The sequence below is a fragment of the Megalobrama amblycephala genome, linkage group LG14, assembly GCF_018812025.1.
Source record: "Megalobrama amblycephala isolate DHTTF-2021 linkage group LG14, ASM1881202v1, whole genome shotgun sequence".
Taxonomy (NCBI): domain Eukaryota; kingdom Metazoa; phylum Chordata; class Actinopteri; order Cypriniformes; family Xenocyprididae; genus Megalobrama; species Megalobrama amblycephala.
The window spans coordinates 52,081,621-52,095,247 of NC_063057.1; the positions used below are offsets into that span (position 1 = coordinate 52,081,621).

Here is a 13,627-nt window from a genome sequence, read left to right on the forward strand (position 1 = left end):
AAACAGTGCAAAAGAATTAGGCTATAAAGAACAACAGGAAACACTTTACAATAAGGTCTCATTTAATGCATTAACTAAGATTGAGCAACAGCTACATTTGATACAGAAAGTATTATTTTTTCTTAATGTTAGTTAAGAAACTGATCATGGTTCGTTTTCTCTCAGGTCCATTAAATAAGTACTTTTGATTTTAGTAATGTTATTAAACAGTAACTAAGAAATTAACATTAACTAAGAATAATGAATGGTTTATAAGTATTTTTTATTGTCAGTTTAATGAATTAACATGCTAACTAATGAAACCGTATGTCTTTAAGTTTTACTGAACAATAACAAACAATCACAACATTTATAATCATTAGGGCATGTTGTAGTCCAGATTAAAATACATGTTTGAGGCATTTTAAAAATGTCAGCGCAGTTGCTTTGTTTATGGGGTTTCCGGGGTAACCGTTGCATTCTGCTGTTCCATCAGCGCCCTCTGCTGTCAGAGAGTGAACGCGCACTTTCATTCAACGCGTCTCCTTCACTCTTTCCGCCATGTGCTTCTCATGCATGTTGGGCTCGTTTACATCTGAGCGCGTGTTCTTTTGACGCAGAATACAGCGGTGTTGTGCACTTTATACGGTTGATGGGGAAAGTATTCTTATATGCATTATAAAAATTGTAATAATTGGTAATAAATGATTATTTACGGTATTTTGAAATGCCCACGATAACAATACCGTGCATATTCATTATCGCGATATATCGCATTACCGAATATCGGCACAAGTCTAATAGAGTGGGACCAAATTTTCTCTGAAAAGAGTTGATTTAACTCTGGGATTTTACTGTGTAGCAGGATTTGTATGAACAACTAGCTACATGCAATTCATTTGGAGTTGTGAACTAAAAGCTGTTAAAATGTACCAAAACAGTACAAAAGTGTTTTAAAAAAAACTGTTTTGTGTTCATCTGTATTCTGATATATGTGGTGTATTACAATCAAATAAAGACAGACTTCCCAAATGGCTTTGTACATACTTTTATCTGTAATTTTTGCATACTATGCAAACTCGTACATCAGTCGTATAAAATCAGCTAGTATTAACATGTTTTAACATAAGTAACATTCAATCATATAGGAGTATACATGACTACTGATTCTCAATAGATGGCATGCACTGAATACAATACTGCCGACAGATCTGCAACAAAAGCTGTGGGGTAAAAGCAAAAAAAAAAAAAAAAAATCACATAAATTATGACCACACATAGTGCAAAATACAAGAGTTAATTGGTGATATCAAGAGGCACACAGAATAAAGTAAACATGAATTTTGATGTTCTATAACCAGAACTGGACCAATGAACGTACACAAAAGTCCTGTAAACTTGAAGTGAAGCACAACATACTTCCTTGCCATTCTGCTGTACTTCGAAGGTATAAAAACAAATGCTACATTTAACATATTTGATTTCTTATACATGTGTGTCAGTGAGTGTATATAAAATGAAGGTCATTGTCATTTCATGAGGTAGAGTACTATTTTTTTTTTCTATTACTGCATTTTTAAAAAATTCAAATTTAAGGTACTGCTTTAAAAGGAAGTCAATGAAAATATCAGAAATGTTTAACATGTTTGCAAGCTGAAACTGGAATTCTTTCAAACAAATTCTGGTTTGGTTTAGTGGCTTAATTTGATCTTCCTGACAACAGTTCAAACGGTTTTAAGACTTTCTGTATATTGTAAAGCAATTACTTTGGTTAACTGCATCAGCTGCCTCTTTAATACCAAATAATGTCAAAAGAATAGCTAATTCAACACATAATTCAACACACATGCACAAAACAAAAATACAGTATTAAAAAAAAAGTATGGTATAAATGACTGATGGAAAATGACATTGATATGCTAATACTACAGGTAAGATTCAAACGACGACAAAAGCTTTTCAACACTCCTCAAACTTATTTCAAGGGAAATATCCATTTAAAAAAAACATTTACAAAATCTTTTTTTACATAACTTCAAAGATATCGAAGCATACCTTGTGTTTGCTATTAACTCTAATAACAGTCACATTTATACCCAAATTTCATGAAAAACATGAATGGCTCAGGTTAAACATACTTTTTTTTTGTAATATATCAAAACATGAAAATATATAACAAAATTGGGACAGAATGATGTAAGACATTATTAACCGGCACCGATGCCACTTAAAGGATTAGTTCACTTTCAAATGAAAATTACCCCAATGCCTTCTAAAGCGAAGAGTTTGTGTAAAAAAAAAAATCCATATCTAACAAGTTATGAAGTAAAATATTGCTTCCACCAGACCACCTTCCATATTCAACTTATGAAGGAAGTGTAAAACTCTCGCAGTTCAAAAAGCTTATGCTACGTCCTACGCCTTCCCTATTCAACTTACGGAAAAAGTTGAACTGAAGTGACACCAGTTTACACTTTCTTCATAAATTGAATACGGAAGGCAGTCTGGTGGAAGCTAGATATTTTACTTTATAACTTGTTAAATATGGATATATTTTTACACAAATGCATCGATTCGCTTCAGAAGGCCTTTATTAAACCCCCGGAGCCGTGTTTATGATGGACGGATGTGGGTGGATGGAGGCACTTTCTTCAGCTCATACTTGTTGATCCCGTTGACTGCCATTATAAAGCTTGCATGCGTCAGGATATTTATTAATATATCTCTGATTGTGTTCATCAGAAAGAAGAAAGTAATATACACCTAGGATGGCTTGAGGGTGAAAAAGCTTGGAGTAATTTTTATTTGAAAGTGAACTAATCCCTTAAAAGGATTTGAATCTGAGAAATGCAAAAGTTTGTTACCAAACAGTCCTTTTGTAGTGCATTTTTGTAAATGTTCACAGTATTTGTTTGTTTATATATATATATATATATATATATATATATATATATATATATATATATATAGGTATGTATATATGTATATTCAGTGCACAATAAAAAATAAAAAACGCACTGTTTATACAGAGCATTCCTAACGTTTTCAAAATTTACTGTATAACAACATGGAATAAAATTTATATATTAAAATTTTTTGCTTAGTAATGAATTCAAAATGTATTTGGTTGATTTAGCAAGAAAGTGAATTCTCATTCAATTGCTTGTAATTATTCAAATGTACTATAAGATCTGAAATTGGTTCTCAATTAAAATGGTCATAATTCCATGTTTTAACAATAAAATCTGAGAAGTACAAGAGGTTAAGGTTTTTAATAGGTACTGCATTTAGTGAGATAGGATATATATATATATCCTATTATTAGCCTTATTTGCTGGTCAGTTAGAAGAGCTACATGTGCAGATATTGTATGTACATTTATACAAAAAAAAAAGTCCAATGAATGTTTACTGTCCTGGTGAAGCTTTGTGATGAAGAAATCTTCTTTTTGTCACTCTGAAAAAGTCTGAAAGAGAGAAGAAAAGCATTTTAGCATTATATAAATATTAGCTATTTGTGTCTATATAACTAACAATAAAGTGATTCATTTCATTTCTTTCTTTTTTTAAGGGTTAGTTCACCCAAAAATGAAAATTCTGTCATTAATTACTCACCCTCATGTCGTTCCACACCCGTAAGACCTTTGTTCATCTTCAGAACACAAATTAAGATATTCATGAAGCTTCGAAGATTTATGAATCTTTTGTTTCGAATCAGTGGTTCGGAGTGTGACAAAGTCACGCCCCCCAGTGGTGAACCATTGAAATTTCAAAACACTTATGATGTAACAAAGCCTCGTTTACTGAAATCACGTGACTTTGGCAGCTTGATACATGCTCACTGATTGAAGATGAATGAAGGTCTTATAGGTGTGGAACGACATGAGGGTGAGTAATTAATGACAGAATTTTCATTTTTGGGTGAACTAACCCTTTAACAATGTCTCTGATCACAGGCTATTTGGCCTTAACCTAATGACACTGAAAATGAAAAGTGGCGACTGTATACCTGTGATGTTTGCTTGTTTGCGTTTGATTCTTTTCTCTGGCTTGGTTCCCCTCAAAGTTCCTCTGGTCAGAAGCTCCATATATTTCTCTGTGGCCAAAGCTGGAGAGGAACGAGCGAAGGATCCTCCTCCAACAGCTGCTTCCACCATTTGCTTCGTCATACCGGGCCTGACCACGCAGCTATGGTAGAACGCTGGCACGTCCTGGCACCGCAGCTCTTCCCACTCAACGCATCCGGGGACAGGCTGGTCCCTCTGAAAGTCAAAGTTCCAGCGCTGTTTGGCGTTCTCCACGCTCATGCAGAACAGCCTCTGGAAGTCCTGCTGCAACTGCTGGTGGTCCACAGGGCCAAAGAGGTTCCGCCGAATTACTGCCGCCTGAGGTTTCATGTCCTCCTCCTGCCCTCCCAGCAGCCCAAAATCACATGCAGCTGGTGTCATGGTCATGTTCCTGTCAAACATGGACAAAGAAGAGAAATGCCCCATAAGTATTAGCATTACAGTACATTTGTCAAGTGTTACCTGCTTTTCTATGTCATTTTTGCCCCGTGTATTTGAATCGAATGGCATTTTGGTGATACTTAAAGCTGCAGTCCGTAATTTTAATTGGTTAAAAATGATCCAAAATCATTTTTTGAGCAAGCACATAAGTCAGTGTTCAAAACTATCTCTTTACCTTAGCCAGATTCTCAGTGGTAAGCTTGTAATAATGTTTTATAATTCAGGTGGTACTGGTAGGTTTTGGCAGGAAATTCAAGCATGCAGCCGTTCGTCTTTGAGTCATTACGTCACGTCTGTTTACATAAAGAATGAGTCCCAGCTAGTAGGCTATAATGCATGCGAGGATGACGGATCATTATTTTTAGCCTTTTCTCACAGCAGTTGGAATAATAAAGTTTATCATTTTGATGGCGGATTGTATGGTTTTAACAAATTAACATAGACTGTACAGAAATTGAAATCTACAGGTAACGCTAATGCACAGTCACACAGTGCTGATGTTGTTAACATTAACAATTTGAGAACAAAGTATAACAATAATAATAATTTGCACGATTTGATGTGATATGAGCTAAGCAATCGCGATATATTGCAATATATTGCAAAGTCCAGTTAATTTTTGAGTTCACTGTGTATATGGGTAAATGATAAATAAAAGTGTCCAACATAAAATTCTTAGAAACGTACTCTCTTTAAGGGTTAGTTCACCCAAAAATGAAAATTATGTCATTAATTACTCACCCTCATGTTGTTCCACACCCGTAAGACCTTCGTTCATCTTCAGAACACAAATTAAGATATTTTTGATAAAATCTGATGGCTCAGTGAGGCCTGCATCGCCAGCAAGATAAACAATTCATGTGACTTCAGTGGTTCGACCTTAATGTTATGAAGTGAAGAGAATACTTTAACAAATAACGACTTTATTCAACAATATCTAGTGATGGCGATTTCAAAACGCCATGAAGCTTCATGAAGCTTCGAAGCTTTACGAATCTTTTGTTTTGAATCAGTGGTTGAAGTGGCTAAAGTGCCCCCAGTGGTGAATCACTGAAATTTCGAAACACATCACATAACGAAGCCTTGTTTACTGAAATCATGTGATTTTGGCAGTTCGATACACGCTCCGAACCACTGATTCAAAACAAAAGATTCATAAAACTTCACGAAGCAGCATTTTGAAACAGCCCATCACTAGATATTATTGAATAAAGTCGTTATTTTTAAAAAATTTTTTTTTTGGTGCACAAAAAGTATTCTTGTCACTTTATAACGTTAAGGTCGAACCACTGTAGTCACATGAACTGATTATCTTGCTGGCAATGGAGGCCTCACTGAGTCAATGGATTTCATCAAAAATATCTTAATTTGTATTCTGAAGATGAACGAAGCTCTTATGGGTGTAGAACGACACGAGGGTGAGTAATTAATGACAGAATTTTCATTTTTGGGTGAACTAACCCATTAAACCAACATTAATAATTTGGTTAATATGGTTTTGAAAAAATGTAATGGCAACAAATACTTTGATTTAATGATTTTTGTTATACAAAAAGCATAAACTTAAAAAAAGGGTGGTTTAATTTATTTTTTAAGACAAAAGTTGCACCACAGGACTTTGATTTGGTGTTTTTACATTTATTAATAACTTATTTTTTCCAAGAAATAATAATATTATGCCAAACTACTAAAATAATCTTTTTATTTAGGCTTTCCTCGTTCATTATCATGATTTCCTCAAGATGATATTTGTAGTTGTAAACTTACTGATGCACCATTTTAACAGTTTGCTTCAAAAAGGCGTACATGGATAAAATTAGTCATTTTAATTAAATTTATTCAGTTGATAGAATCATCATAAGCCACTAAAGAGAGAAATGTGTGAGTGAGAGTTGTTTACATCGAAAAAGTAGGCGCGGCACGCCTATCAAATTACTAGTAGGCTACACTAGATTACAGCACGCGATATACTGTACTACACACTTACTAGACGCGCGCACACGAGAGATTAAAAAACATAGCAGGAATGACTGAATGACACCTCCTGTTCTGTCACTCATTAAAATCCTTACCAATAAAACAGAAGACATGTATTTAAAATCCCCCTCTATACAGATATATGCCAATGTAAACTACTTCAAAAAAACAAATATTAACTCACCATTCGCGTAAAAGCAGAGCTCTGGATGAGGGAGATTAAATCCACAGTTACCGTTACTAATGCACTTTCTGATCAATGACAGAAACTAGCGACCTGAACTACAAACACGACAGGAGACGCGAAGCTCTCAAACTCATCTGCAGTAAAAGTTGTTTGTTATGATGGCAGGACTGCCTACAGTCACGTGACCCCAACATTAATGAACATGTTTACATTATAATGAACATGTTTACAATTATCTACTTAATGCACTGTTAACAACACAAAATAGTCAAATAAATGTGTGTAAAATTGACGTACCTTCTCCACGTCTTAACGTTTGACGTTCATGTGGAAAGTAGGTCAAATCCCCCCTCAACCCCCGCGCGCTTGACACACATTCAGTGTTTTGCTCGTGTCACGTTCAGCTGGCGCGCGGCCAGGAACTCCAGTCACGTTGATCGGCAACGTGACGAGGAGGAGCCACACACTGCATTTGATTTTTCTCCTGCTACGATGAAGGGATAGATAGCGGGTATGTAGCTATCTATCTGTAAAGGATTAGTTCACTTTCAAATTAAAATGTCCTGATAATTTACTCACCCCCATGTCATCCAAGATGTTCATGTCTTACTTTCTTCAGTCAAAAAGAAATGAAGGTTTTTGATGAAAACATTCCAGGATTATTCTCCTTATAGTGGACTTCAATGGACTCCAAACAGTTGAAGGCCAAAATTACAGTTTACACCGATCCCTGACAAGAAATAAGGGTCGTATCTAAAGAAACCATCGCTCATTTTCTAATTTTTTTTTTTAAATTATACGTTTTAACCATAAAGCTCATCTTGAACTAGCTCTCTTCTTCTTCTCTATTTGAATTCCAGCAGTGTAGACACTGCTAAGTGTATTACTGCCCTCCACAGGTCAAAGTTTGAACTAAATTGTCATATACAATATGCTAGTGCAAGTATATAACAATTAGTTCAAATTCTAATAGAGAAGAAGAAGAAGAGAGCTAGTTCAAGATGAGAATTTATGGTTAAAACGTATAATTTTTAATTTTTTTTAGAAAATGAGTGATGGTTTCTCTAGATAAGACCCTTATTCCTCGTCTGGGATCGTGTAGAACATTTTGAAGCTGCAACGAAACATTTTCGAAACTACGTTTGGAGGCCATTGAAGTCCATTATAAGGAGAATAATCCTGAAATGTTTTCATCAAAAACCTTCATTTCTTTTCGACTGAAGAAAGAAAGACATGAACATCTTGGATGAAATGGGGGTGAGTAAATGATCAGGAAATTTTAATTTGAAAGTGAACTAATCCTTTAATAGTGATGCGAGAAACGAAGCTTTGAATCAATTGAATTGCTTCGCAAAATGATTCACTGTTTCGAAGCGCTCCAAACACCACACTCTGGTGATGCCTGCTGGTCAAAACTTGTAAAAGCAACAAAACTCAGGCCAAAACATCCATAAAATGAACCCATTACAAATGTTTTATTGAAAGTATAGTATATTAAATACAATTAACAAATTATCGAATAACAATATGAAGTGTCTGTTTAATATGTATTCTTTTATCAATTTTGCTTGATTTATGGAGAGCTTGTCTAAACAGACCTATCAGAGACTATTAAATACTATTTATTTACACAAATGTCAACAAATTGCCATAAACATTGGTTCAATGTTTTGGCGATCTCAGTGATTCATGGGTTTACAGAGATCCTCTGACCAAACATGAACTCGCTGTGTTCCAAATAAGTCATAACTATGAGATAAAAAGTCCAAATTATGACTTTCTAAATCGAAATTATTACTTATAAAGGTCAAAATTATGATAGAAAGTCTAAATTATGACATAGAGAGAGTGGGCTAAGACCCATCATTTCTGTCAGATTGTGAAAAGGAGAAGCACATGGGAGGATTGGAAGTCGCTTATATACTTTAAAAACTGTTTTTGGCTTGTTAAAGTAAAATTTTAACATAACAGATGTAATGGCTGTTTCATCAAAGCAAATTTGTCCAGGTCTAAAACTATTTATGATGAATATTGGTGATTTAGCAACGTATAAAACCATGCAAGTCATTTAGCTAAATATTAGCCTGAATTGGTAAGCTAGCTAGCTTTTTCTAAAATGGCAGCTATGGGGCAAAGTGGGCCAAATGCTGTGGGGTAAATTGAGCCAGTGTTTTAACTTACCCCATGATAAGGCACTGAATTTAAGTTAAATCTGAAGTATAAACTGGTGTCATTTCAGTTTAATAATATTACGCAACTGGTTTAGTTTATCTTTATTTTTGATTTGATAGGAACAGTGTACAATTACACCTAATATTTGTAAAAGGAAATTTGATTATTAAATTAGTTTTTAAAATAGGTACATTATCTTTAAAATTTCATGTGGGTTTGATTCAGATTCAGTTAGATGGTCAGTTTACATTCACCAACTGACTCGGCTCAATTTACCCCTAACCTGGGGTAAATTGAGCCAGAGGAACACTTTTTTTATAAGAAGCCATATTTTTAGAAATCTTTGTCATAGATGTATTCTGATCATTTAAAATGATAGGAAACATCCTGAAATTACTTTAAATACTTTCATTGTACTTCTGCCTCATTTTCCCTTGAGGACCACATAAGTAAAAAATGGCTCATCTTACCCCACTCTCCCCTATCAAGTTGAAATTACGACTTACTGACTTGAATGCTCACTGATCTGACACGCACGACGAAAGGATGAATTGCGAACGCATAAAGAGTATTTTGATCGTGGTTTTACTGAGCAAATGCACTCTTGAGAGGATTTTGAGCAAGAACAAGCTTTGGCAGAGAAAGAACAAAACAGATGTGGCTGAGGTAGCATCTTTTATTGAACAGTAACTTCAAACATCTGGCCAGTGTCATGGATATAGTTGGATGCACCAAAAATGTTGGTTGAATGGCATTATAACTGAGAGGGAAACAGTGTGAGTTCTGCTGTGGATTTTAGATGGTGAAGGGGTTGCTTTAAGGTCAAGAAATCGACTGAGGCAACTTGTGTATCATAGCCCTGGTCCTAACTTTGTGTGGCATTTAGATGGCTATGATTAGCTGAAGCCATTTGGAATTGGAATAAGTGGATGTATGGATGGATTTTCCAGGAGCATGATATGGCTTGAGGCATACAAGACCAACAATGATCCAAAACTTATTGCTGGATACTTCATGGATGCCGCAATTAAAGCTGGGGGTTGTCCTGCTAGAGTAAGGCTAGATTTAGAGACAGAAAATGTTACTGTGGCTGAGATGCAAAGATTTTTGACTTTTTTCTGAGGATCGACCAGAAACAGACCATGTTACTTTTGGCCCAAGCTCTGGAAACCAGCGCATCGAAACTTTGCGAAGTGAATGTGTCCAATTTTGGATAGACCTCTTTGACAAGCTGAGAGAGGAGGGGCACTTCGCAGATACTTTTGGGCAAATCCTTTTCCATTTGTTTCCTTAAAGGGATAGTTCACCCAAAAATGAAAATTATCCCATGATTTACTCACCCTCAAGCCATCCTAGGTGTATATGACTATCTTCTTTCAGATGAACACAGCTTCAAAGGGCTTTAAACTATACCAGACGAGAAATAAGGGTCTTATCTAGAGAAACCATCACTCATTTTATAAAAAAATATATGTTTTAACCATAAATGCTCATCTTGAACTAGCTCTCTTCTTCTCTATTAGAATTCCAGCAGTGTAGACACTGCTAAGTGTATTACTGCCCTCCTCAGGTCAAAGTTTGAACTAAATTGTCATATACAATATGTTAGTGCAAGTATATAACAATTAGTTCAAACTTTGACCTGAGGAGGGCAGTAATACACTTAGCAGTGTCTACACTGCTGGAATTCAAATAGAGAAGAAGAAGAGAGCTAGTTGAAGATGAGCATTTATGGTTAAAACATGTATAATTTTTTATTTTTTTTAGAAAATGAGTGATGGTTTTTCTAGATAAGACCCTTATTTCTCGTCTGGGATCGTTTAAAGCCCTTTGAAGCTGCACTGAAACTGTAATTTTGACCTTTTACCATTTGGAGGCCATTGAAGTACATTATATGGAGAAAAATCCTGGAATGTTTTCATCAAAAACCTTAATTTCTTTTAGACTGAAGACAGAAGGACATGGACATCTTGGATGACATGGGGGTGAGTAAATTATCAGGAAATTTTAATTTGAAAGTGAACTAATCCTGTAACACCAGAAGAAGTTGGCACCAAAAGTAGTTTATCGAAAAACATTTAATTTAATCTGACTGAAGGCTCTGTGATTTTGTCCACACAAGGCTTCACAACACGCACAAAAATCCTGATAATTTTACATTCATTTTATTAGATTTATTTAACTTTAGCACAGACCTGGGCCCGTATCCCTAAAGAATTTTTGTGCAAAAAGTGGCTCCTAGCGGCCAAATTCATGATGTTTTCTTAGAATTTCCCCTAAAAGTGACACGAAAATCCCAGTTAATATAAAAGCTATTCCTCAAGATTCCTAGCGCTTAAAAGGGCTCCTAAGGCGAGATCTGCTAAGAGCAGGGAAGAGGACTTTTAGTGGCTTAGGAGTTCCCCTAAGCAGCTGCACAAAATGGCCAACAGAGGAGGCAGGAGAGATGTCCTGCAAACACTGGATGACAGGGAATTATTGAGACGCTACAGATTGGATCGTGCAGGAATCATTGTGTTGGATCTCCTTAGAGATGCAATTACTTCACCAACTCGACGCCACAACGCTATTACACCGGAGAAGAAAGTAATCACAGACATTGATAAAAGCTGAGCCGTGTTACCCTCGTTAAGACCACACTGAGTTGTAACGTTGTAATTTCTACTTCATTAAGGACAGCCCCTTGAGATAGGCCATCTTGTTTTCAATGGGGTCCATATGGGAGTGAAAGTACAAAATATGCCAGCTAGGATATTAATCTGAGCAAATAAGACAGGAATCATTATTTGAACAGGGTGTAATGAGCTTAAGTTTTCACATATTTTAGATTCTAATGTTAGGCTATAACCCCTACAGCTTACTATTCATTTTCCAGATATTTTCTTGAATGTGAAATATTATTTACAATTACAGTCTGCATAAGATTAGAGTGTATAATTATGTTTATTGATTTGAGGGTACATCCTTTGCTCATTATCACCAAAAGTTAATTTTCATCAAACTTGTAGGATCAACCAATCACGGCTTTTGAAATGATGACTCATACCTAGCAACGGGGTCAACCACACCTCCTCACTAAGATAGGATTTTCCATCCATTCCTTGCTCAGAGTTCACTGAAAATGTTCTGGAATCACTTCTAAGCTAAAACTCCTGGCAAGGAATTTTTAGGTTAAGTTAGGAGCTCTCTGAGAGGATTCTCAGAATCTTTAGGGATACGGGCCCTGGTGTTTAAGGTCAAAACTAACTATCGTTATTATATTATATTAATTATATATGAATTATATTATATAAGGTATAGTTCACCCAAAAATCAAAATTCTGCCATCATTTACTCACCCTTATGTTGTTTCAAACCTGTATGAGTTTCTTTTTTTTCTGTTGAACACAAAAGATATTTAAAAAAAAAAAAAAAAAAAAAAAAAATTTTGGTAATCAAACAGTTGATTATGGAAGTCAAAGGCTACTGTCACCTATCTGGTTATCAACATTTTTTAAAGTATTTTTTTGTGTGTTCAACAGAAGAATGAAACAAGTTTGGAGCAACATGAGGGTGAGTAAATGATGACAGAATTTTCTTTATTGGGTGAACTATCTCTTTAAGTCAAATATGGAACTGTAACTTAGCTCAACTAAAATTCATTAACGTCCTAACTCATTTAGTGTATTTTTAATGTAAAAAAAAAAAAAATTGGTTCCATGATTCATGCTCTGTGTGATTCTTCTACTACAAGACACAGCTTTCCAATCATCTAACTAACTTTGTATTTAAACAAGTTTCCTTACAGGAAGAGCTTGATGAGATTGCCTTCACTTGAAAAAAAAAAAATAAAAAACAGAATATAGCCAGGCCACAACTCGTGGTCACCACATGGCCGACCATCCATCATGTATGCACTGCAGTGTTTCATCTATATGGAGCCACAGACCACCTGCATCCAGTGTGTCTGGAGAAGGTTCAAGTCTGTTTAGAAGAGTGAGTTTTCAAAGTCTTTCCATGCAATAAAGACATTTTTAATGTATGTGTTGATCTTATGTCAGAACATGATTTGAACCTTATGAACACTGTGTTTGCAGCAATGGACTTGTACATAACTCTTAGGGAGCTAATTAGCAGCGAGTTGGAGCCTCATAATAAAAAAAACGTGTTGCTGCAGACTTAACATTTTGTATTGTATTTGTATTGATTTGTATTGTAAGTAGTGAAGACAAACAGGTTATTTTTTTAACCAGGGAATGATTTAATTGTCCCAAAATAACACATTCCAAAATTGACAAACATAAAAAAATTAACGGTAGAATACTTGTGTTAAAGTTACTTTTAAAAGTAATGCACTACAATGTTGTGTTACTCCCAAAAATGTAACCAACTGCGTTAGTTACTTTTTATGAAAATGTGTTAGATTACTTTTGCGTTACTTTTTCTCACCTGTGCTGGCTTGCTTGTTTGTTTTTTTCAATAACAACAAAAAAGTTCTATTTTTTGTCAAATGTAAAGGCCCTTTCACACCAAAAGTGAAATTAAAGCTGCAGTCCGCAATTTTTTTGTGTTAAAAATTTACAAAAATTATATAATGAGAATATACAACATTAATCCATTTTCCAAACCATGTTTTTGTCTTGAGTCCTGAATCACTATGGTACACTAGTGTTTATATTCGGACTATTTCAGACCGAACTGGTAGGACTCGCCGTATCACAGTAACTGCGTGACTCGCCATAAACATACACGGAGAAAAGTAGCTCCGGCTAGAATGTTCCTCCGCAAGACGTGTGCAGTTCTGTTTATTAACCGCTAGAGGGCCA

At 35.2% G+C, this 13,627-nt stretch overlaps 1 protein-coding gene across 2 annotated transcripts; it reads right to left on the reverse strand.

Annotated features, from left to right (window-relative positions):
- Positions 1 to 2,947: 2,947 nt before the first annotated feature.
- On the reverse strand, positions 2,948 to 7,077 carry cdkn1d (cyclin-dependent kinase inhibitor 1D). Of its 2 annotated transcripts, none has more exons than XM_048155007.1 (3): positions 6,948 to 7,077; positions 3,988 to 4,436; positions 2,948 to 3,445 (listed from the first exon to the last, which is right to left on the reverse strand). In XM_048155007.1, the coding sequence occupies exons 2-3, from the start codon at positions 4,430 to 4,432 to the stop codon at positions 3,387 to 3,389; spliced, it is 504 nt and encodes a 167-aa protein (XP_048010964.1). In that variant the 5' UTR covers positions 4,433 to 4,436; positions 6,948 to 7,077; the 3' UTR covers positions 2,948 to 3,386. The 2 variants fall into 2 exon arrangements, with proteins under 2 accessions (XP_048010964.1, XP_048010963.1); XM_048155006.1 differs by lacking the exon at positions 6,948 to 7,077 and adding an exon at positions 6,648 to 6,888.
- Positions 7,078 to 13,627: the final 6,550 nt, after the last annotated feature.